Source organism: Elephas maximus, chromosome 7 (genome assembly GCF_024166365.1).
Source record: "Elephas maximus indicus isolate mEleMax1 chromosome 7, mEleMax1 primary haplotype, whole genome shotgun sequence".
Lineage (NCBI taxonomy): Eukaryota > Metazoa > Chordata > Mammalia > Proboscidea > Elephantidae > Elephas > Elephas maximus.
Window position 1 is genome coordinate 68,728,585 of NC_064825.1, and position 26,557 is coordinate 68,755,141.

At 34.9% G+C, this 26,557-nt stretch overlaps 1 protein-coding gene across 3 annotated transcripts in view; it reads right to left on the minus strand.

Moving 5' to 3' along the window:
- The window catches only part of BTBD10 (BTB domain containing 10), a 73,724-nt gene that overhangs the window by 22,563 nt on the left and 24,604 nt on the right, over positions 1-26,557 (minus strand). The window contains exons 2-3 of one of the 3 annotated variants that reach the window (XM_049890469.1): positions 22,542-22,699; positions 1,565-1,761 (exon numbers count right to left, since the gene is read on the minus strand). In XM_049890469.1, coding sequence (XP_049746426.1) covers positions 1,565-1,761; positions 22,542-22,642 — 298 coding nt within the window. In that variant the 5' untranslated portion in view covers positions 22,643-22,699. Of the gene's footprint in view, positions 1-1,564; positions 1,762-13,963; positions 14,806-22,541; positions 22,700-26,557 lie in introns of those variants that run through there. The other 2 variants (XM_049890471.1, XM_049890470.1) reach the window with 2 other exon arrangements.

Sequence of the window (26,557 nt, forward strand, 5' to 3'; positions counted from 1 at the left end):
AATTTAATAAAAGATTGAGAAGAATATCAATTTAAACTTTTCTAAACACTAAAAGTATTTATATTATTCTGAGAACACACTATAAACTTCGGAATCTCACTGTTAATAAGGGCATTCCAAAACTAGTAATCTATCTCACAAAAGGAAGGTTCAAAAGGAAGAAAAAAAACATTTAACAGCAGCAAGGAATATTTTTTCAAATGACTTTTAATGTCTACCAAAGAAAGTAGCTCTAATAGCTGATGATATACGGCTTTCTTCTCATCCTCCCTTTTGTTGAATTAAAGCATGGCTATAAACTTTGTAGGCCTACATGATTAATGTCTATAATTTTAATAGGTAGAACTATTGTTAAAATTCAGAAAATTTTCTTTAGATTTTGTGATAAGAAGTTTCCCTAAGAGGCAATATTACTAACTTTGGAAGGTGACCTAAAAATGTACCTCCATTTCAGCAGTTTCGTTAGCTTTTGCTAAATTCCTCCATGACTCAGGCTATTTAGAACATTTGGTACGGCATTACTGATTATATAATTAAGTTTGCTATCTCCCCAGAGATACTCTGACACCTTCCTTTTATTACCTGTTTCCATAATGCTGGTAGCATCCCAAAAGCAAAATTCACTGAAGTAATAAAATAATTTAGTATATCCTCCTATTCTCTACCTGGGTACTGAACTTCGCATATAACTGTCACCTATTATTTATACTTTTCTTGATTTTTGGCTTTTAACTACTAGTCTGATTTCAAGGACCTACTTAGACATTGGCAGCTTCTCTGCATAATTAGACCCTAATACAAATGATTTTGATTTACCATAGTCAAAAAAAAAAAAAAATTTTTTTTTTTTTTTTTTATCAGAAACTGCCTCAGACAGTAAGCCAAAGCAATTAATTTGCCCCTTCCCCAGGAGAAAATGAAAATCAGCAAGCTCACGTTGCCTAGGTACCTCTGCTTCAGACTGTAACTGGTGCTTTAGTCATACAATGTATTCATCTGGGGCAATAATGTTCACTTATAATTTTTTTTTATAGTAATGAGTAGGACACAGGGAAAAGACCTGAATTAGTTGCTTATAAAGTAAAACAATTTACACCTTTCCTTTCATCTTCTATTTTTATTATTAATTTGAAATATTGTCAAAAATCAAAATAAATGACTCCATGCTACTGGTTATTCTAGTTTTCACTTCCTTTGTGAGTATGATTAACCCAGAGACTACTACCAATAATTTACTGTACTACAAACTACTTTAAAATAAACCATCACTTTATATTTCCTAAGATGAAAGTCAGTTTGAAAGAAAATTTATGTATCAGTTTTAAAGATTTTTCAAATTCCTTCTTTTGTAAGACTATCCCAGACTCTTAAACATTTAATTTTAACTTGTATTTTATAAGCTGTTTTTTCACAGCAAGAATCCAGTTAAGCTTAAATAGAAAAAACTGAATTGAAGAAACTAATTTTACTCTCAAGTATCAGGTACAATTAATTGTTGACACTATTTTAAAAAGGTGAATGAATGCTTTTAAGAGCTGTTGGAAGGTTAGTGGAGTTTACATACCAACATGGTGCTGTCGTGTTGGAGAAGTAACATTTCTAATACAAGGAGTGAGCTGAGACTCTGTTCTTTCATGAGATGAATCTCGTGATCTGTCACTTGACCTTCGTCTATCTCTTGATCTCTCAAGTCCCCCACTAGCACCATGTAGACTCATTTTGGTGTGGTCAACTCCTCCTTTAGCAACACGTGAGAGAGTACTGATAAATTAGGAAAAAAAAAAATTTAACCATAAAAGGAAAATATAAGATCACAAATCTTTAAATCACTAATATTTTGAAGCATGAAAATCAAATGCTACTTTCTAATTCTAAAACCTAGTTTACGTGTAGATTTCATAAATTCTGGAATAACATGTCTTTAATGATCACATAATTCAACTCAGTGTTTCTCAAATGAGAAAACCAAAGGCCAGAAAGGTTAAGTGACATTTGAATTAGCAGCGGAATAACAGTAGCAGTCGTCGTTGTCATTGTAGTAGAGATCATCCAGAGCTCCTAAGTATTACTCAAATGTCTTTTCAATTTCTTTGATTGTGGGAGGAAAAAGAAAAAGAAGGGCATCGTAGCTTCCAAAACTTAAAAAAACTGAGGTGTAGGGAAAAGTAATTTATCTCCTTCCCAAATAAGTTTATACGCTAACTTCATTTTGAGAACACTTTTCAAAACATTATGATAAAAAAAAATCCTGAAAAGCATTTCTCTGAAAAATTTAACTGCAATGACTGTAAATAAAGTCACAGAATTTAAAAAATTTAAAAACATGTGAAGTAGAATAAATTTACTCATGTGAAGTGAACAAGTGGGAATGCTGATTAAAATATTCTAGTTCACATAATTCATTTACACAATTATTTATTAAGTTAGTGCTAAATGCCAATGGAAAGAAAAGCTCCCTACAGGAATTTATGATCTAAGTGTACCAATAAGACACATAAAATTTTAAACAATTTAAGAGTTATTCCAAATATATAAGACTACTAAATATATCCCAACTACATAACTACTAAATGAGTGATAGATGATAGATACTTCAGAATCTCAGAGGAAGGAGATATCACTGCAAATTAGCACTAGTCACTGACGCAACAGGCTCTGACAAACAGATAAAGATTTCAATAATCAGAATACACTGCAGGTAGGAAACAAAAATGAGACAGCCAGATCCACAGCAATTTGGAAATTTACCATCTTAGCATATACCATGGTTCCCGGTTTAATTTTTTTTTTTTTTTTGGAAAAAAAAGTGGATTTAGAATCAAATTATTCTTTTGATAATTAATAGCTCAACACTTTCAATGTTACCTAACATTTCAGAGGCTTCTTTCCTCATATGTAAAACGTGGACTGTACTTAACTTTCTAAGGTTAATGTGAGGATTAAATGAGGTATATATAATAAGTAAAATGTCCAGCAATGTACCTGGCACAACTGAATCACCCGTTAAATGTTCACTATTAGTATAACAGGTGAAGATATTAAAGTTCAAAATTACATGACCTGCTCAGAATCACACAGTATTTAGTGACAATGCTAATAACACTAGAACCTATGCCTTTTCGTTTATTACCTCCATAATATTACGAAGCTCTACTTCATCAAAAGCACACTAGTTAAAATTTAATCTTCCTGATAATTCAGAAAGTAGTTTTAAATCCTGCAGTGCCTTAGTCATGTCCTTTGTTGGCATATTAGATATAACGCTTTCTTTTGTTATTTTAGTGGCTTCTTTCATATGAAAATCAGTAACTACCTCACTGTAACAAAGACTACAAAGACAAATGATAGTGGTGACTTTGTTCCTTAAAAGCTATTTCTACATAAAGCTTAGTTATCAGCCTTTATCAGTCTCTCATAAACCCTCAAAAAAAAAAAAAAAAAAAACTACTACTGCCACCTTCTTTTAGTGAAAAAAAAGAAATCACAGTAGGTTTGTATTCTTGGAACATAATCTTTTTCTTCAACAAAACTCAAACCAAACCCATTGCCGACGAGGTAATTCCGACTCATGGCGAGCCACGCATTAGAGCAGAACTGCTCCACAGGGTTTTTCTTGGCTGTAATCTTTATGGAAGCAGACCACCAGGCCTTCCATGGTATCTGTCACTGGGTGGGTTCAAACCGTCAACCGTCAGGTTAGCAGTTGAGCACAAAACAAATTTGTGCTACCCAGGGACTTATCCTTCAACAAGGATAGAACAAATCAACAGGTGCTACTGCATTTATGTTAAACACTTTAAAAAAGTATGTTTCTGGCTCATTTCTTAAAATAAGAAAAAAAGAATCCATACTAATACAACAAGACTGTTCATAGAAAAATTAACTCCTCAAATTATTCTGGCTGTTAAATTTGAATCATTTTCAACTACTATAAGAAAGCACATTTTCTAAATGTGAATCTAACTGATAATTTAATGGACAAGGTACAAACACAACTACAATTAAGGAAAGTGTAGGCTAAATGTCCAGTTTGACTAAAGGGCAAGCAGACCGATTAATTGAAAAAGCATTTCTATCAAATATCTTTGTAAGTGAAAGATCAGACATGGCTAAGCATTCTGCTGAAATGTTGGCTTCATTTCTAAACTGCTTAGATTTTAAATGAATGCAAAAGCTGTCGTAATACATTTCCATCTTTTCATTCCCAAATGGAATGTACTCTGAATCAGGCCTTAAAAACCAGGTGTCATAGAAAATTAATTATCTAATTAAATAATTTTAGATCAGGAAAGCAATATAAAAGCAAAAGCAATTAATATGTACAAAGGAAAATGAGGACACGCAAGTTCAGAGAGGACAACTCTATTTCAGTTTGCATTTAAAGGAGTTTAAGATGCATGAATTGAGGACAGGTAAGGAAAAGAAGACTAAACCAGCCTCAACATCTGCTGCCAGCCAAGATGGGAGAAACAGGTACTGAATTTATTCATCTGCTTGAAACAATGACAACGACGACAATAACAGACAAAAATACTTGAAACAATGGTTTGCAAGACACAGTATATCAGGCAACAAAGGAGAGTAATCCCTGAAAGATGGAAAACAAAGAAAGCTGAAAAAATGACCTAAATTACTATCTTGAGAACTTCCAGAGTACACACAGGGAGGAAAGATCCGCAGGCAGAGCTCGAGAGACTCAGAGTTATAGATCCGGAACTAAGAGGTTGGGACAATGTGTGGCTAGAATTCTCAGCAAAGAGTACCAGAGAGGGGACAACAGCACAGAGAAAAACTCAGGGATCTGCAGAGAATTCTCCTTGAGTATCGAGCTGAGTACCAATCAGTACGCACATGTAAGGAAATTACAGAAGGCTGAAGAACCAACTCAAAGGATTAGAGGAAATGGTGTCCAGCACCCACACTGAGCCAGAAATAATGCTTGTTTCCACCAATCAAACTGGAAAACCTCAAAATAGGGTATTGGGAAGAGGATCAAAAGGGCTCTACCTCTGAAACAGGAAATAACTAGACCTGGACTAAGCACTGCTCCAGTCCCGCTTACCAAATTTCAGAAGATCTAAAAGGATCAAAATGTTTTCCAGTGACTTACCTGAATCCCAAACAAAGCTCAAGAATATTTATAAGCATACAAAATTATTCAGCACCCAAACAAGGTAAAATTCACAATGTATACATCCAAACAAAAATTACCAGGTATGCAAAAAAGCAAGAAAACATAATACATAAAAAGAAGAAAGATCAATCAAAGTCAGCCCAGAACTGACACAAATGTGAGAATTAGAGACAAGGACATTAAAAAAGTTACTGTAACCGTATTTCTTCAAAAAGCTGTATACATATAGAAGATAAAAAAGCTATAAATCAAACTTCCACAGTTGAAAATAAAGATATCTGAGATGAAAAATACACTAAATGGAATTAATGGTAGATTAGACATTACAGAGAATTTGAAGACATAGCAAAAGGAAATATCAAAAATCAAACACAGACAAAAGATCGAAAAAGGAAGAAAACAAGCAAGCATAAGTAAGCTGTCGGTCAACTTCAAGTGGTCTAATATAGGTGAAAATATAGTTCATTAAAGAAAGGAGATAGGGGAGAGAAAAAACATTTGAAGAAATAAAATGGACATTTTTACAAATTTTGATGAAAACTACAAATCACACATGCAAGATGTGTAGCAAACCCCAAACACACTATAAAGTAAAAACAAAAAACTAGTCAACCTAGAATTCTATATCTGGTAAAAATATTTTTCAGAAATGAAGAAGAAATACAGACTTTTCAGACACAAAAAGAACTCATCATGAGCAGACCTGTGCTATAAGAAATGTTAAAGGAAGTCCTTCAGGAAGAAGGGAAAACAATGCTGGTAAAAATATGGGTCTACACAAAGGAAGGAAGACACTGGAAATAGTGACTACTTGGAAAAACATATTATTTTTTCCATTATTTAAATCTGTTTAAAAGAAAAGGTTAGACAATAATTATAACAATGATTTACAGGGTTTATAACATATATGTGAAGGTAAAATGTATGACCACAACAGCACAAAGTTTGGGAGGGGAGAAATAAAAGTACACTATTATAAGGTTTTTATACTACATGAGAAGCGGTATATTGTTACTTTAAGGTAGACTGCGATTAAGTTAAAAATATATACTATAAACGCTAAATCAACCATTAAACTAAGGGTAATAGATAATATGCCAAAAAAGGGCATAAAATAGAATTAAAAAAAAAAAATCAATCCAAAGGAAGGTAAAAAGTGAGAAACTCATTCTAAAATTCCTATGGAAATGCACAGGACCTGAAACAGCTAAAACAATCAAAAGAAAAAAAACAGAACAGAACTAAAAGAGAAACACAATTTGATTTCAAGACTTACTATAAAGCTACTATAATTAACACAGAGTGTTACTGGAATAACAATGGATAAGTATGTTAATGGACCACAATAGATACTTCAGAAAAAGACCTATATATATATATATACACACACATATATATACATATACACATATATACACACACATATATACAGAGAAAAGTTCAGCATAATTCCACAACATAGGTTTCTGCCAAAAAAGGAAGACTGTCTTAGGGAGTTAATACAATTTTGATATTTTTCTAACAGAAAATGATCCTTATTATGACTACCCAGTGAACTCTCTAAGCTTGGGTATATACATTATTTTAAAAACAAATAGCTAAGATTGCCATAATAAAGTATAAAAAATAGTTTTAAAAGTCAATAAAACAAGAGCTTAAATGAGCTGAGGTTTTAAAAATAGGCTAAAACCAACCAAAGGATTTCTTATATTACATCTAAGGTAAGAAGTTCATCAAGGAAAGTACAACAATAATACAAGGCTATGCAAGGGAAAAAAATTTAATCACATCCATACACATGTGATTAAAATATTACAGAACTACTAACCAGAAAAAATTAAGTGAAAAAGAGTGCATGCAAAAACTGATTAAATCCAAATAAGGTCTACAGTTAACAGTATTATACCAATTTCATTTTCCTGTTTTTGATAATGTACTGTACTTTACTACATATATTTGCTGTTGTTGTTCGGTCCCATACAGTCAGTTCCGGCTCGTAGTGACCCTATGTACAAGAGAATGAAACACTGCCCAGTCCTGCACCATACTCACAATCAATGTTGTGTTTGAGCCCATTGTTGAAGCCACTGTGTCAATCCATCTGGTCTTCCTCTTTTTTGATGACCCTCTGCTTTACAAAGCATGATGTCTTTCTCCAGGGACTGGTAACTCCTGATAATATGTACAAAGTATTTAAGATGTAGTCTTGCCATTCTTGCTTCTAAAGAGCATTCTGGTTGTACTTCTTCCAAGGCAGATTTGTTTATTCTTCTGGCAGTCCATGGTATATTCAATGTTCTTCACCAACACCATAATTTAAAGGCATCAGGTCTTCTTTGGTCTTCCTTATCACAGCTTTCACATACATCTGAGGCAATCAAAAACACCATGGTTTGGGTAAGGGGCACCTTAGTCTTCAAGGTGACATCTCTACTTTTTAACACTTTGAAGAGGTCTTTTGTAGCACATTTGCCTAATGCAATTCATCATTTTATTTCCTGACTGTTGCTTCCATGGGTGTTGATTGTGAATCCAAGTAAAATGAAATCCTTGACAACTTCAGTTTTTTCTCCATTTATCATGATGGTATTACTGGTTCAGTTGCAAGAATATTTGTTTTCTTTATATTGAGGTGTAATCCATACTGAAGGCTGTGGTCTTTGAACATCATTAGTAAGTGCTTCAAGTCCTCTTTGCTTTCAGCATGCAAGGTTGTGTCATCTGCTTAACACAGGTTGTTAATGAGTCTTCCTCCAATCCTGATGCCCCATTCTTCTTCATATAGTCCAGCTTCTCGGATTATTTGCTCAGCATACAGATGGAATAAGTATGGTGAAAGGATACAACCCTGATGCACCTTTCCTGACTTTAAACCACGCAGTACTCACTTGTTGTGTTCAAACCACTGCCTCTTGGTCTATGTACAGGTTCCTCACAAGCACAATGAAGTGTTCTGGAATTCCCATTCTTCAAAATGTTATCCATAATTTGTTATGATCCACACAGTTATTACAAAAGCCTAAATTTGCACCCTAAATCATGAATCCTCTGAGATTACAATTTTCATCAACTAAGGAATATCATGGGAACCCTGATGGCACAACGGTTAAGAGCTTGGCTGCTAACCAAAAGGCTGGCAGTTCAAATCCACCAGGAGCTCCTTGAAAACCCTATGGGGCAGTTCTACTCTGTCCTATAGGGTCACTATGAGTCAGAATCAACTCGACGGCAACTGGTTTTTTTTTTTTTTTTTTAAGGAATATCACATCCAGCACCCCAATCATATAAATAAACCCACCTTAAACACACACACACTTGCTAAAAGAAAATAAAATATTTCAATTTTTAGTTTTTCAACTTTATAAACTAATACTGCTTCTCTGATTTCTTTATATCAACTATATGACCAAAGACAAGATGAGTTGTGGAATGATATCAAGGACACCACACATGAAGAAAGCAAGAGGTCGTTAAAAAGACCGGAAAGAAAGAAAAGACCAAAATGCATGTCAGAAGAGACTCTGAAACTTGCTCTTGAACAATAAAGTAGCTAATGTGAAAGGAAGAAATGATGAAGTAAAGGAGCTGAACAGAAGATTTCAAAGGGTGGCTTGCGAAGTTATAATGACATGTGCCAAGACCTGAAGATAGAAAACCAAAGGGGAAGAACATGTTCAGCATTTCTCAAGCTGAAAGAACTTGAGAAAAAATTCAAACCTCAAGTTGCAATGCTGAAGGATTCTATGGGCAAAATATTAATCAACACAAGAAGCATCAAAAGAAATGGAAGGAATACACAGAGTCATGGTACCAAAAAGAATTGGTCAATGTTCAATCATTTCAGGAGGAAGCATCTGGTACATGGTACCGAAGGAAGAGGTACAAGCTGCACTGGAGAAAAACAAAGTGCCGGGAATTGTTGGAACACCAATTGAGATGTTTCAACATACAAATGCAGCACTGGAGGTGCCCACTCATCTATGCCAAGAAATATGGAAGACAGCTACCTGGCCAACCGACTGGAAGAGATCCATATTTGTACCCATTCCAAGGGAAAGTGATCCAACAGAATGTAGAAATTATCAAACGATATAATTAATATCACACACAAGTAAAATTTTTCTAAAGATAATTCAAAAGCATTTGTGGCAGTGTATCAACAGGTAACCACCAAAAATTTAAGCCAGATTCAGAAGGGGACGTGGAACAGAGGATATCATTGCTGATGTCAGACGAATCATGGCTGAACACAGAGAATACCAGAAAGATGTTTACCTGTGTTTTACTGACTATGCAAAGGAATTCAACTGTTCGGATCACAACAAATTATGGACAACATCATAAAGAATGGGAAATCCAGAACACTTAATCGTGCTCATGAAGAACCTGTATATAGAACGAGACAGTCATTCAAACATAACAAGGGAATACTGCATGGTTTAAAGTCAAGAAAGGTGTGCGCCAGGGTTTTATCTTTTCATCATACTATTCAATCCTGTATGTGAAACAAATAATCCAAGAAACTGGACTATATGAAGAAGAATGGGGCACCAGGATAGGAGGAGGACTCACTAACAACCTGTGATATTCAGATGACACAAGTGAAGAGGACTCGAAGCACTGACTGATGAAGATCAAAGATCACAGCCTTCAATATGGATTACACCTCAACATAAAGAAAACAAAAATCCTCACAGCTAGGCCAATAAGCAACATCATGATAAACAGAGAAAATAATGAAGTTGTAAAGGATTTCATTTTACTTGGATCCACAATCGACATCCATGGAAGAACAGTCAAGAAATCAAACAATGCCATGCATTGGGCAAATCTGCTGCAAAAGACCTCTTTAAAGTGCGCCTGACTCAAGCCATTGTATTGTCAATCACCTCATATGCGTATGAAAGCTGGACAATAAGTAAGATGGAAAAATAATCGATACCTTTGAACCATGGTGTTGGCGAAGACCATCGAATATGCCATGGACTACCAAAAGAACAAACAAATTTGTCTTAGAAAAAGTACAGCCAGAAAACTCCTTAGAAGCAAGGATAGCGAGACTTCGTCTCATGCGTACTTTGGATACATTATCAGGAGGGGCCAGTCTATGGAGAAGGACATCATGCTTGGTAAAGCAGAGGGTCACTGAAAAAGAGGGAGACCTTCAAGGAGATGGACTGACACACTGGCTTCAACAATAAGCACAACGATTGTGAGAACTCAAAGGACCAGGCAGTGTTTCATTCTGTTGTACACAGGGTCCTTGACGGCACTCGACTACAACATATCCACTTAACTTCAAAATCATGCTTTGAGGGCAGTAAGTCTCTTCAGAATGTTCAAAGTCTTCTAAGGCGATCACTGTTGGAAGCAACTATTATAGCAAACTTTAGAATCATCATCTTGTATGAACTTTGGCATATAATGCTGTCACCTACTTAGTTTAAAAATTCTAACCATGGCAAGACTTTCCAATGGTAGGCTGTTCCCTAAGGAGTAAAGAGAAATTTAAGATAGTCTCTATAGGCTTGTTCAGTGAAACTACACAGGATCCTACAGAGAGGAAAACTGTAACATGTACAGAGATTTAAAAGTTCAATAGTTATGCAAAGTTTATAACAAAAACCATGCCATTCTCTCTGAAAGGATAAACTGGTACAGCCAGCCACAGAATGGCATACTACTCAACAATTAAAAACAACAAAAAAAGGAACTATTGACATTAGCAACAATGTGAATAGATCTCAAGTGCTTAATGCTCACTGAAAAAAGAACACACACACACACAACCCAAACTCAAAAACTTTACATACTATATGATTCCTTTTACATACTATTCTCAAAATGACAAAATTACACTGATAGAGACAAGATCAGCTGCCAGAGGTTAGGGCTGGGGAGAGGTAACATGAGGGAGTTTCTTTGTGGTGACGGAACAGTTTTGTTTACAGTGGTGGTTGTAAGAAAGTACACGTGATTAAAATATTACAGAACTACTAGCCAGAAAAAATTAAGCAAAAAAGAGTGCATACAAAAACTGATTAAATCCAAATAAGGTCTACTGTTAACAGTATTATACCAATTTCATTTTCCTGTTTTTGATAATGTACTACACTTGAGTATGACGTTATTATTCAGGAAAGCTGGGTGAAAGGCACCTGGGAACTCACTGTACTATTTTTTTTGCAACTTCTTCTAAATCTAAAATTATTTCAAAATGAAAAAGTTTAACATATTCCAAAAAAGGCAATGTAGAACAGAAAAAAAAAGCAAAACTATAATCATTAAACTCAGTAAGATATTTTAAAAAAAGACACTGTATCCATAAAACAAAGACAGGTATGCTGTAAAATAAACAAAAAGAAACATTTAGAGAATAAGAGTTCTTAAAATTCAAAACACAAGAGCAGAAATTTGTAAAACATTACTAGAGAGGTTGAAAGAAAAAACTGAGAATATCCTTAAAAGAACAGAAAGGTTAAAAAATAGAAAATAACAGAAATCGTGGAAAAATTAGAAAAGACACTTTACCAAAAGCTAAATTTAAGTCCAAATATATTATACTGCCACTAGTCTAGTAACTACATGAGAGAAAAATCAACGATGGTCTGACAATTTATTTTTAACAAACCCATTCTGGATCATTTTAATATTTTTATTCAAGCCAATCATTATCTTTTTCATTTCTTGTTCTAAAATCTACCTTTTTCAAAATCAGACCTAGAATCTTCCATCTTTTACCACTTCTTTCATTCTTCTAAAATCTTCAAAGATTACAAATAATACCAATAATTTTAGTATTTTGCAGGCAGTTCCTTTCATAACTGTAACATGTTTCAATTGGCCCAAAAGACAACTAATTTAACTAGATACATTCTTTACTTCTATACCCATGTTGGTTTTTACATCTTTCCTAGCAGTATCTGTTTTGCTGCTGCTAATTCTATCGCTGCTGATGGTGGTGGCTGTGGTGGTCTGCTCTCCCTCTTTGACGAGGGAGCTCAAAAAAAAAAAAAGCTGAGGAATTTTTTCCCCCCCATAGTCATGTATTATTGTTATACTTTCCTTGATCAACTTCTTACCTTAGATGTAATATAAGAAATCCTTTGGTTGGTTTTAACCTATTTTTAAAACCTCAGCTCATTTAAGCTCTTGTTTTTTTTTTAATTGACTTTTAAAACTATTTTTTATACTTTATTATGGCAATCTTAGCTATTTGTTTTTAAAATAATGTATATACCCAAGCTTAGAGAGTTCACTGGGTAGTCATAAGGATCATCTTCTGTTAGAAAAATATCAAAATTGTATTACTTAGCTCCCTAAGACAGCCTTCCTTTTTGGCAGAAACCTATGCTGTGGAATTATGCTGATCTTTTCTCTGATCAAGAATCAGAAAGACTCAGGTTAGTGAAATAAATTACAAAATACTATGTAGTCCTTAAAAATTATGATATAGAATGCTATTTCATAACTTAAGGGATTTTCACGATTAAGTTTTTTCTTAAAAAAAAAAAGATAGATTATAATAGTACATATAAAAATAGTATATCCCAAAATGTAAGTGTGTATGTGCAACTTTATATACAGTGAAAAAAAGGTTATGCACCACAAAGTATTTAAAGTATTTTTCTTCTAACAATAACATATTTTTATTTTCTTCTATGTGCTTTTCTGTACTTGCCAAATTTTATGTAATGCATATATATTTCTTTTGCAATGAGAGGCATTATTTTTAAAGGATCAGCAGAACCAGAGGAAAGTGTTAGACAAAGTAAAAAGGTCTAGCTTAAGATTCTGCTTTTATAACTGTATTACTACTATAATAAGCTTAGAAAAGCATTTCTGGATCCCAAACCACAAAAAAAAGAAAAAGTCAATACAAGACACCACCAGTCTAACTATATAAATAAGTCATGACAGCCGTCAAGATGACCATTCAAGCTTTTAGGAATTAAATGGGGAAATCACCACAAGAACCTCCTTCCTTATAGTTCAAGTGAAGGACATTATGAACTATTCAAATACATTAAAAATAAAATAATTTTAAAATGTTGTATATTCCAAAAGTCCCTACAAAATGAACAATTAGTAGGATGCGGTAACGAAGACAGAAAAAAAAAAATCACTAGTCAAAATGTTTAAAATTGTACTAAATGTCCTAATAAAGTCAGCAATGACACTTGTTAAGATATAAAGTCTCACAGCAAGAACAATAATCTTTATTTAGAAATGTTGCCTGACAAAATCAATTTACAGTATCCAAAAACTTATCTGGCTTACTCTCTGCTTTAGTTTTAGTATCTAAATCATCTATTCAGGTTCTATGTTATAAAAGAATAGGAAGTCATCTTAACCACTTAGAGCTTGTTCATTTAAAAATATTCAGCCCTATAAAATACTACTATATACAAGTGTTTCAACTAATCCGTAATTCATCTAGAAGATAAACTATATGTAACCCCTTTAGGAAATTATTTCATTTATCTTGAATTTTATTTTCAAATATAAAAAAAATTAGTTTTTCCTTGAAATAAGTTTTTTATGATATTAATAAAAAAGAAGAGCAAACAATGCATTCTCAAATTACACAAAGATTCTACTAAGGCTAAACAAAATAAAGAACAAAGCATCAAAACCATGAAAACAATAAAAACACACTTCTATTTTAAATAACTTGCCATTAAACTGATAATCAGACAAAATGATCTTTTACATCCAGAAATGTAAAATGATCACAATACCACAAAGGCCAGACATCTCTCTCTCTCTCATATTCATCTATGCATATAATCATAACCCAGAGATATCATGTAATAAACAAATACACACCTTCCTTTAGTATATGCCAAGGTAGAAACACAGAAACAAGAAAAAAATTTTGAAATCAGAGTATAAAGGGACTCTGCTCTTTCAAACAATGCAGCACTGAAAGCCAGGTCAGCATCCTTGGGCATTACTAGGAAACTTTAGCACATCTGGTATTTCCATCATCTTCAAGGTTCCTCTGAACAATGAGAAAATGTCCCAGTCTCCCCTACCTCACCTGTCCACAGACTTCCTTTAGCTTTCCTCCCTCTACTGTGCAATAATACCGCTGCAGTTATTTAGGCTTTATATGTTCGGAGATACAACCCCCTCTCTATATTAATTCAGTTCATTTTCTCACAGACACTGACTCAGCCGTGGGTTGTGCAGCACTGACGTTTCTAACCTAACAGCATCGTGTGAGCTGTGATCATCCCATTTCTCCATCTCTGAGCAGTGATTGGGTATTGTAATTGATAGACAGGTGGAAGAAAACTCAGGAGATGAGGGCTTAGAGATATGTTGCCAAATGCCATCTGTAAAGCTAATTCTAGCTCAGCCAGCTTGCCAGGTTTTAGAAAACTAGGATGCAGCTAACTTTCTCTTCCTTCCTTTCAATATTTTATGGTGTACCCATTCTGGACAGTAAAGTTTCTCTTTAAAATCAAAGAGAAAATATCATTTGTACTTTAAGAATCCACTCAAGATCTGCTCTTTAAAGCAACCAAACTTTTCAATTTTTAAACTGCTGCTGCAACTACGGAGTGACGTAAAAGGGAAACTGGAAAGCTTGGTCTTCATGCCGTCTTAGAAGAAACGAGCATGCGTACTTCTATGTGGGAGTGAAACCTTGCGGCAAAGTCTGATATTGAATGTCTGATGCATTTATCTTTAGTAACCTGAGCAGAATGCAGAGCTGAGTTTTATATAGTCGTGTATAACCTAATTCAAATATTCCAGAACTTTTAGCACACTGATAACATAGGCAACTTAACATAAGTCATACAGAAAAGATGTGCCTTCTTTTTTAAATAGCAAAAACTCTAATTCATAATTTAAAGAAACTTGTCACAACTTTGGCCAACAACATTTGAACTCAAATGATCTCTAAAAGTTTCAGCAAGCTACCAAACCTCTTTACACAAGTATTAGTGTTACAACAACTCACAGTTCAGTAATTTTTTTAACAACCTAATTCACTTTTATGATTTTCAAAGGGATCATAGATAACCTGAGGTCCATCCAATTCCAGATTAGCCTTCCTAACTATACTGTCTTGTCTTTTATATCACAAAATGTTATCAAATCTACATTCAAAATAAAGTTTAGAAAAGAAAGTAGCTTCAAAAGTTGTGTTAGACAGAATAGAAACCACAAGGCAATGCCCACCAGCCCCTCAAAGCATCAATGGTAAGGACACAAAAAAGAGTAACTAGTATTGTTACTTTTATAAATCAAGAAATGTATTTTTAATCCTGTCAGCAAGGAAGGGAGAAAAAAATATATCAAAAGAAATAGGCTGAAAGAAAGTAGGCTATTCCAAAATGTGGACAGGAAAACAAATTTAAACAAGACAACCTTTAGGTTATCTTCAAAAGCTGAATCAATAAAGAGAAGTATAGTTATTTCTTTCCTTTCTGCAAATTTAAATCCCTAATTTTGTTTGTGGTAGCAATGTGCCCAATTTAAAAATTATTATTTCTCAGTCTCTCTGACATCCAGACATAGTTCTGACCAATGAGTTATAAGCAGATACCTGCTGGGAATTTTTGAGGAATTTCCTCCTCCTTCTTGTTTGGAAGGTGGACATGATGGCTAGAGCTACAGTAGCTATTTTGTGATCATAAAGGAAAAGTCAAGAGAACTAGAGATTTTTGACCCTGACATCCTTAAGCCACCTAAACATACATCAATCATTGCCTGTCTCTGGACTTCTTGTGTACAAGATAAGTAAACTCCTAACTTAAAAAAAAAAAAAAAATTTAAGCCAGTGTTTAATCTGGTTTTCTATTACTGAAACATCCCCAACTAAAATACGCAAGACAAAAAAAGAAAAAAAAAAAGGATGAGAGTAGATAGCGGCATAGAAAAAAAAAATTGGCCATGAGCTGGTAACTTAAAGCTGGGTGTTCAGTACATGGAGGTTCATTATATTCTCCTATTTTGCATGTGTTTGCAATGTACCATAATAAGTTATTAAAAATTATTTTAAAAATAAAAAGAATGAAAAACTTGTTTTTAAATCCCATTTACAAACAAGTTGGCCTTGGGCAAGTTTATTAGCTTCATTTCTTTTTCACCTGTCAAATGGGGATAGTAATACTATCCACAGAGCTCCACCTTCAGGCTCCAGTCTAATTAATCTCCTGAAATTTCTATCAGGAATGTCCTCTCCCAACTAATCCTGTAATCATTCAAGGATAAGCTCAAGTCCCATTTTTGCCTACTCAAACTGATACTGATTCCTTCTCTGAACTCTTACTATAACTAAGTACTGTAGGTTAGTGCTCTATTTCCTCTAATTATTCCATACAGATATTAAAGCAGCCCATGATTTGTGCCCTGACATACCCTTGACTCTCCCCTAAACTGAGAGCAAGTTCTCAATAATACTTGCTGATTATTTAGCTTTTAAGAACTCTCAGCCAGTTAATTTACTATTTTAACTGAAAAAATACAGTATTATAAAAGTCAAGTTGAACATTTTTTTAAAGTCTTCAAAGTTATATGTTCCAAAGGACACAGGGACAAGAGGTCCCTAAAGTAAGCTATCCTTCCTTGGTCAGATTTTCCACTAATGAGGCTAAAAATAACCTTATTTAAAAGACTTCACAGTCCAAAGATGTCCTTTATCACCACTTTTATTCAAGAAAAAGAAATAAAGGGCATCCAAACTGATAAAATAAATTGATAAACCTATTCCTAGTCACAGATGATATGATCTTATACACAGAAAACCCCAAAGAACCCATAGGAAAACTACTGAAACTAATAGAAGATTTCAGCTAAGTAACAGGATATAAGATTAACATACAAAAATAAATTGGAAGAGGGATGCTGGTGAGGAGTGAGCTTCTTGGATCAGGGGGACACTTAAGCCTATGTTGGCATCTCCTGCCTACAGGGGAGATGAGAGGGTGGAGGGGGTTAGAAGCTGGCGAAAAGGACATGAAAAAGAGAGAGTGGAGGGAGAGAGCAGACTGTCTCATTAGGGGGAGAGTAATGGGGAGTGTGTAGCAAGGTGTATATGGGTTTTTGTGTGAGAGACTGACTTGATTTGTAAACTTTCACTTAAAGCACAATAAAAATTATTTTAAAAAAATCAACTGGATTCCTCTATATCAACAAAGAGAGCTTTGAAAAGAAAATCATCAAATCAAGACTCTTTACAATAACCCCCAAGTATTCAGGAATAAATCTAACCAGGGACATAAAAGACCCACACAAAGGAAACTACAAAACACTACTGCAAAAAACCAAAAGCGATCTACCTAAGTGGAAAGAGATACCGTGCTCATGGATAGGAAGACTCATCATTGTGAAAATGTCAATTCTACCCAAAGCAATCTACAGATACAATGTGATCCCCATCAAAATTCCATTCTTCAACGAGATGGAGAAAAAAATCACCAATTTTATATTGAAAGGGGAGAGGCCCTGGATAAGTAAAGGATTACTGAAAAAGAAAAACATAGTGGAAGGCCTCATACTACCTGATTTTAGAACCTGTTATACAGCCACGATAGTCAAAACAGCCTGGTACTGCTACAACAACAAACATACAAACCAATGGAACAGAATTGAGAACCCAGAGGTAAATCTATCCATCCATCCATAAGCAGCTGATACTTGACAAAGCGTCAAAATCCATTAATGGGGAAAAGGCAGTCTCTTTAACAAATAGTGCTGGTATAAGTGGATGTCCATCTGTAAAAAAATGAAACAAAATCCATACCTCACACCATACACAAAAACTAACTCAAAATGGATCAAAGACCTAAGTATAAAATCTAAAACAATAAAGATCATGGAAGAAAAAATATGGACAACACTAGAGGCCCTAATACATGGCATAAATAGGGTACAAACCATATCTAACAACGCACAAACACCAAAAGAGAAACTAGGTAACTTGGAGCTCCTAAAAATTAAACACTTAAGCTCATCAAAAGACTTGACCAAAAGGGTAAAAAGAGAATCTACAGACTGGGAAAAAATTTTTGGCTACAACATGTCTGACAAGGGTCTCTAAAATCTACAAAATTCTTCAACACCTCAACAACAAAAAGACAAATAATCTAATTAAAAAATGGGCAAAGGAAATGAATAGACACTTTACCAAAGAAGACATTCTGGTGTCTAACAGGCACATGAGGAAATGCTGGCAACTCTGAGCCATTAGAGAAATGCAAATCAAAACTATAATGAGATATCATCTTAACCTGACAATACTGGCACTAATCAAAAAAACACTAACAAATGTTGGAGAGGTTGAGGGGGCACTGCTGGTGGGAATAAAATGGTACAACCACTTTGGAAAACGATATGGCGCTTCCTTAAATAGCTAGAAATAGAACTACCATGTGATCCAGCAATCCCACTCCTGGGAATATGCCCTGGAGAAATAAGAGTCGTCACATGACTAGACATATGCACACCCGTGTTCACTGGAGCATTATTTACAACAGCAAAAGATGGAAACAAGCAAAATGCCCATCAGCACATGAATGGATAAACAAATTATGGTACACACACACAACGGAATACTGGGCAATGATAAAAGAACAGTCATGAATTCATGAAAAATCTCACAACATAGACGAATCTAGCAGGCATTATGCTGAGTGAAATACGACAGTCACAAAAGGACAAATATTGCATGAGACCACTATTTTAAGAACTCAAGAAAAGGTTTATGCACAGAAAAAAAACATTCTTTGATGGTTACGAGGGGAAAAAAACACTAACTAAATAGTAGACAAGTGTCAACTATGGTGACGGGAAAGACAACATACAATAAAGAGGACGGCAGCGCAACTGCACCAAAAGCAAAAGCAAAGCAGTTACACCCAGACACATCCAAACAATCTGAGGGACCAAGCAGCTGGGGCTGGGGGCTAGAGACCACAATCTCGGGGGTTATCAGGTCATTTGGTATAACATAGTTCATGCAGAAAATGTTCTATATCCCACTTCGGTGAGTAGTGCCTGGGGTCTTAAAAGCTTGCAAGTAGCCATCTAAGACAAATCTATTGGTCCAATTCCAACCAAAACAAAAGAAAGGGAAGAAAACCAAAGACACAAGGAAAATATTAGCCCAAGGGACTACATGAACCAGAGACTCTACCAGCTTGACACCAGGAAAACTACACGGTGCCTGGCTACCACCAATGACTGCTCTGACAGGGATTACAACAGGAAGTCCTGGACAGAACAGTAGAAAAATATAGAACGGAATTTAAATTCACAAAAAAAGACCAGACTTATTGGTCCACCAGAGACTACAGGAACTCCCAAGACTATGGGGCCCCCGAACACTCCGCTAATTCAGAACTGAAGCCATTCCTGAAGCTCATTTTTTAGACAAAGATAGGTGTATAAAACAAAAAATAACGCAAGTGAGGAATGTGCTTTTTAGTTCAATCAAATGTACGAGATGAGATGGGCAACCTCTGTCCAAACGCAAGACAAGAAGGCAGAAAGGGACAGGAACCCAATAAATGGACACAGGGAACCCTGGGTGGAAAGGGGGAACATGATGTCACATTGCGGCGATTGCAACTAATGTCACAAAAAAATGTACATAAATTTTTTAAAGAGAAATTAACTTGAACTGCAAACTTTCACCTAAAGCACAATTAAAAAAAAAAAATAAAGACTTGATGGTCATTTCCTTAAAAAAAAAAAAAATACATTTATTGGTATTTACAGTAAAACCTGCAAAAGGCAGAATCTGTGTAACGGGGAAACCTGTCAAAGAAGGAAAACTCAACTATTTTCCACTAATACAGACCGACAGAAAAGTGGTAAGACTGTACCCTGTTAGAGGCGGAAAACTTGCAAGACCTGGAAAAACAAGGCAGTCCCATGGAGTTTCGATTCTCACAGGTTTCATTGTATCTTCTATTTCTCTTTAATGTTTTTCACTCAAATGGCCCTAAATACTGCTGCAGTCTGCTGGAAAACAACAGTACCAATAGCATCAAACAGTTACTGATGCAACGATGCTACAGATTTCAAGAGGAGGTATGGGATTTGTGATTGAAATGAAATAGCTGCAATGAAAAAAGTACAGGTGGTCCCTGACTTGCAACATATGCCAGTTAGCATGAACCACACTGAAGCCTGTGCTTTTTTTTCACACCTTATTGTTAGTACCATGTACTACATACAATGCCACAGCACATAATTTGCTGATGTTATCATTCTCAGGCCAACCTTCAAAGACAAAGATCAGATTTATAAAGATACCAATAAAAAAAAAGGCAATAATAATAAAAACTAAAAAAAAAAAAAAAACACCGTATTCAACTTACATCAGAACCAACTTAACAACGGTATCATCAGAATGAAACCCCATCATAAGTTGGGGACTACCTGTACTGTTAAGTTTTCATAAATTTTCCCATTGTATGTATTTAGCTTTTATACAGCAAACAGTGCTTTATTTTCTCCTTTGTCATCACTTCATTGTATGATGAGTATTGCATATCAGCCAAAAAAGAAAAAAAAAATCAAGAACTAGGAAAGATAATAATTCACCTGAAAAAAAATATATATGCCATAAAATCAAAAACCAAACCTGTTGCCATTGAGTCAATTTCAATTCACAGCAACCCTATAGGACAAAGCAGAACTGCCCCATAGGGTTTCCAAGGAACAGTTGGTGGATTTGAACTGCCAACCTTTTGCTTTGCAGCAAAACTCTTAGCCACTGAGCCACCACATATAAAAAAAACCATACCAAAAACCAAATCAAACCCAGTTCTGGCGAGTTGATGCCGACTCACAGCCACCCTACAGGACAGAGTAGAACTGCCCCACAGAGTTTCTAAGGAGTGCCTGGCGGATTCAAACTGCCAACCCTTTCGTTAGCAGCCGTAGCACTTAACCACTATGCCACCAGGGTTTCCATATATACCACAGAAGACAAAAATTTAGTTCTCTATTTTACGTGACCAAATCAATACCCTTTTAATTTCCAAGATAATTATCCATGTAATAGCGTGGAGAAAGAGAAGTAGCGTCCCAGTTGAATAAGATACACAAACTAAAAAAAACACATATCATTTGGCATGTACTTAAAATTAATAGAGTCAGCTTAACGTTACCATTTTACACCTCACCATGTTAAAAAGTTCTAAGTAAAGGTGGACCTCTTATCAGGAGACTTAAGCACCAGTTACTCATTTTCTAGCTATAGCATATAGTTTATAAGTACCCAAACTATTCCTTTAAAATTACAAAAAGAATTTCAATATCATGCATGTTTTATTCTTCAAGGAAGCTGGTATTAGTCAGCAGCAATCAGGAAATTTTACATTCAAGTCAGGTAAATGTTCATTAATATCTCCTAAGTAATACTCATAAAGTAAAATCCTCCATGAAAACATGCTTACATACCTGTAATATGTGAAGCTTATGAGCTGTCAATAAACATCCTAAAATATCATATCATAAAGTATTCTAAATGAAATGCTCCTCATTAATTCACTCAGCACAAAATGAAAGCTTTAAAAATAACATATAAATGGGTTGAAACTTTTGAAATGAATTTTTATTTAAGGTATTAGGATTTTAACTGAACTTAGTAGAGCTTATTCCAGAAAGATCAGTTCTCCTGTTAGGATCAGGAATGACAACAAGATACAAATAAATTTATATCATTCAAAATGTATGGACTTATAAAATAAACAATATCAACCGTGAGTAATGCGCTCCCTTAAACAATTAACTACATGAGACCAAACGGTCAACAGTTAGCCAAAAGCAAAGGAGAAGGGAGGCTAGATCAATGGAAGCAGAATGGAAATAATGAGAATGCTGACACATTGTACAAGTGTACCCAATGGCATGGAACAATTTGTATAAAAATTGTTAAAGGGAACCTAATTTGCTGTGTAAACTTTCACCTAAAACACAATAAAATACTATTTTAAAAAAATGTATGGAGACAAACACTGACATAAACCTATAAATTATCATGTGTAATCTGCATACACGTGTATTTAGAGCACTAAATAAATTCCTATTATACACGTGTGTTTAGAGCACTAAATAAATTCCTATTACAGAGTTTTAATTACAAAGAACTACTTGTTTTGTCAGAGTTCTCAATTAATAGTAGCATTTATTAATGTGGTTAATTAGGAAGATTTTGTCATTGTTTAGAAACAAAAATAAAAATTCAGATCTAAACATAGGAAAATTAAAAGGAAAGACTTGTTTCTCTAAAAGTTCTTTAAGGAAAAATACAAAGATCCCTAATATTTTGTAAACCATCCCCCATCCTGACAGGACTTGCCACAACCAAATGCAGTAAGGTCTTTATAATCAGTTTTATCAAAGCTTTGATATGTGATGTACATATTTTTCTACCTACCTTGAATGTTTATAAAGTTTACGAGGTCTACTATGCAATTTCCGATCCCAATTCTCTGGATCACTGGAGTTACTGTCATAAGGATGAGGCCGTCCTGCCATCCCACTTCAAGCTTCCTCACACTACTGCTCTGAAAGCACACATGTAGCACCCAAAACCTACATAAAAGAGTAGTGTTGACCTTTAAATCTATTCCATGGAGAAAAAAAGTCATAGAATTTTACATATTTGCTGATATTGTAGTGACATTTTTTAAATTGGGAACAGATTATAAAACACCACACAATATAACCGTCACAAGTTGGATGGAAATAAAAACAGGTAGTCCCCAATTTACAACATATTCAAGTGACAACAAACCACACTTAACCACCTGGCTTTTTTTTTTTAATGCATCTTGTCATTAGTAATATGTGCTACATATGATGATGTAGCATGAAATTTGCTGATGTTATTCTCAGATGTTCACTCGCATATGTTCAATGTTATAATTTATAAAGATACCGATGATAAAAAGCAATAATAATAATAACTTCTTTAAAAAATGAGGTATTCTACTACGTCACAACCGACTTACAATGGAGCTGTCTGGACAGAACCCCGGTGTAAGTCAGGGACTACCATACCATAAGTCTTTTTAGGTACTTTTCATTTAGTTCTTCTATTAAATTACCCACCTCTATGTGACAATTTAATGCTGTGCTATTTACATTTAGTAAATTTACTTAAACAACTGTCATCAAGGTATCTCACGTTTCCAAACATCAATACAGTACCAAAAAGGCAAAAACATTCCATAAAATGACTCTTTCAGAAAATGTTCTACATCCTACTTTGGTGAGTAGCATCTGGGGTCTTAAAAGCCTGTGAACAGCCATCTAGGATACTTCACTGGTCTCATCCCTTCCGGAGCAAGGAAGAATGAAGAAAGCTAAAGACACAAGGGAAAGATTAGTCCGAAGGACTAATGGAACACATCTACCATGACCTCTGGACCTAGTCTGGTCCAGAACAACGAGATGGTGCCAAGCTACCACCACTGACTGCTCTGACAGGGATTACAATAGAAGGTCCTCGACAGAGCTGAAGAAAAACATAAAAGAAATTTCTACGAAAAGAAAGACCAGACTTGCTGGCCTGACAGAGACTGGAAAAATCCTGAGAGTATGGCTCTGGACACCCTTTCAGCTCAGTAATGAAGTCACTCCTGAGGTTCGTACTTCAGCCAAAGATTAGACAGGCCCATAAAACAAAACGAGACTAAAGGAGAACACCAGCCCTGGGGCAAGGACTAGAAGGCAGCAGGGGACAGGAAAGCTGGTAATAGGGAACCCGAGGTTGAGAAGGGAGAGTGTTGACATGTTGTGGGGTTGTTAACCATGTCATAAAACAATACGTGTACTGTTTAATGAGAAACTAGTTTGTTCGGTAAACTTTTATGTAAAGTATAATAATAATAATAAAAATTCTTTCAGATAAAATTTCACTTGGAATACATTTCTTAATTACAAAAAGTTTAAGATGCTTAGAAAAACATCTAGTAAGACCAAATAACAGTGCTATTATTTCTTTAATCAAGTTAAAGACCTTAATAGAAATCTAGTATTTGCTCAAAAATAAACGTATGTAAACATACTGACATTTCTTTAGTGTAATTACTATAAAAATATCTTACCAATATGATTCATATACTTCATGTCCTTTCATATATGAGGCTTGTGACTGTTACTTTCCACTACAATCATATGAAATTTTAAGAAAACTCACTTAACAATAGCTTCACAGAATATCTGAACTAAGCACTTTAAAGTATATTCATTACCCAATTTAATCTTCGCAACCTTCTTGCAAGGTGAGAATTAAGCCCCCATAAACAAAACAAACAATCTCAGAATTTTAGTAACTTTGTCAAAGGTCACAATGCTGATAAACTGCAGGATTAAAAAGAGCAGTACGAATTTCCTCTACAGATTAAAGCCTCAGTCTTGAAAAACACTCATACTTGAGTATTTTGTTTCGAAATAGCAGTTCATATTTGACCCAAAGAGAAACAAAATGAGGTTAACCAATACGAACAAAGTTACATAGGTTGGAGTAGAGCCCTGGTTTCTGGTTTCCTGGATGCTTTCTACATACTGTCCATGGAGGCAAGTTAGGGGGACCTGTGCATAAAGGTCAAAGGGAAATTCCAGAATTGGGAAGATACTATACTTTCCTGGGTTTTATAAGGTAGTCCAATACAATTGCACAAAGAATACTGAAGATAAACTTATTTAAATTATGAGTTTATATCAAACCCAGTAGAAGAAATGCTTTAATTTTAGAAAAACCGCCTTGCTATTTTATAATTTCTTCTTTTTTTTTCTCATAGTTAACTTTGTGTTTTTCCAAGAAGTGTTGAAAACCTTATAGTAAATGAACATTTTAGTATAATACATATGTAAATAAAATACAGTCAATGAATGAAATACAAATAATAAGGAAAAGAGGAAGGGAGAGAGTTGCACATGGCTAATACAAATTCATAAGGAAATGCAACACAGTTTATTTGCTCAATGCTCCCGGAAAAGGAAATCTATTTCCTCAGGAGTCATTGAAGGAGCCCTGGTATTATGTAGTGGTTAACAGCTCGGGTGCTAACCAACAGGTGGGCAGTTCAAATCCACCAGCTGCTTCTTAGAAACCCTGTGGGGCAGTTCTATTCTGTTGTATAGGGTCACTATGAGTTGGAATCGACTTGATGGCAACAGGTTTGATTTTTTTATGGGTTAGAAGTCATTGAATCACAGAAAATTAATCAGGTATTAGGTTAACACAAAAACTATTAAATTACTTTAAAAACATAAAGAATCATAATCTCACCTGAGTTTTTAACTATAAAAATAAAAATGTATTCACTACATAAAGGAAACTTTCAAAAACACCAATAATATAGTATTTGTACTGAAGAGAGGAGGCAGAAAAGAAAAGAGGAAGAAAGAACAAATCAGAGACAAAGGAGAAAAACAGAAAAAAAGTAACCACTGAGCAAGAGAGACAGACACAATGTATAAAAAAAATAGTAGGGGGAAAAAAATCAAGAGGAGGGAGAAGAAAGATGTAGCAAGACTTAACAGATTCTGAAGATTTCTGTTCTTACTCTATAGGTTTTCCAATAAGCTATTTCAGACATTAACATTTCCCTACAAGAGCATTTATCTCTGCTTCACCTTTAATTGTAAAAGACTCCCCTCTGAATAAGACAACCACAGATGTCCACTGAGGAAAGAATGATTCTAAACTCTAAGAAGCAGTGACCAAACAAACAAAAAAAAAACTCCAAGGAATGGGTAAGGTAAATTCAGACTTAGATTTTCTACCACTAACCCTGGTGGTGTAGTGGTTAAGTGCTACGGCTGCCAACTAAAGGGTCGGCAGTTCAAATCCGCCAGGCGCTCCTTGGCAACTCTATGGGGCAGTTCTACCCTGTCCTATAGGGTCACTATGAGTCGGAATCGACTTGACGGCACTGGGTTTTTTTTTGGTTTTGTTTTGGTATTACAGTAGGTGGAGCTCTAGTGGCACAGTGGTTAAAAGCTCAGCTGCTAGCCAAAAGGTCAGCAGTTCAAATTCACCAGCTGCTCCTTGGAAATCCTACGGGGCAACTCTACTCTGTCCTATAGGATTGCTAAGTCAGCATCAACTCCATGGCAACAGGTTTGGTATTCCAGTGGGTGGCATGTATCTAGCAGCACGGACGTACCAGTCTGTCTTCCTAATCAATCCTATTGAAATTAATGAGCATGTATTTTACAACAAGTCATAAATAAACAAAGAATATTCAGATGAAGGTTATCAAAAAGTCGATGGGATAATCATATCTACATTTCATTTATCAATAAAACTTAGGTATACCATGAAAAAGATTTTCCCCCACTGCTTACTCCCAATGTCACAGGGACAAAAACACATTAAAAACAAATAAAATTCCAGTTGAGATATTTGGAAAAAACATGCCTTGTATTTCTCTACACTTG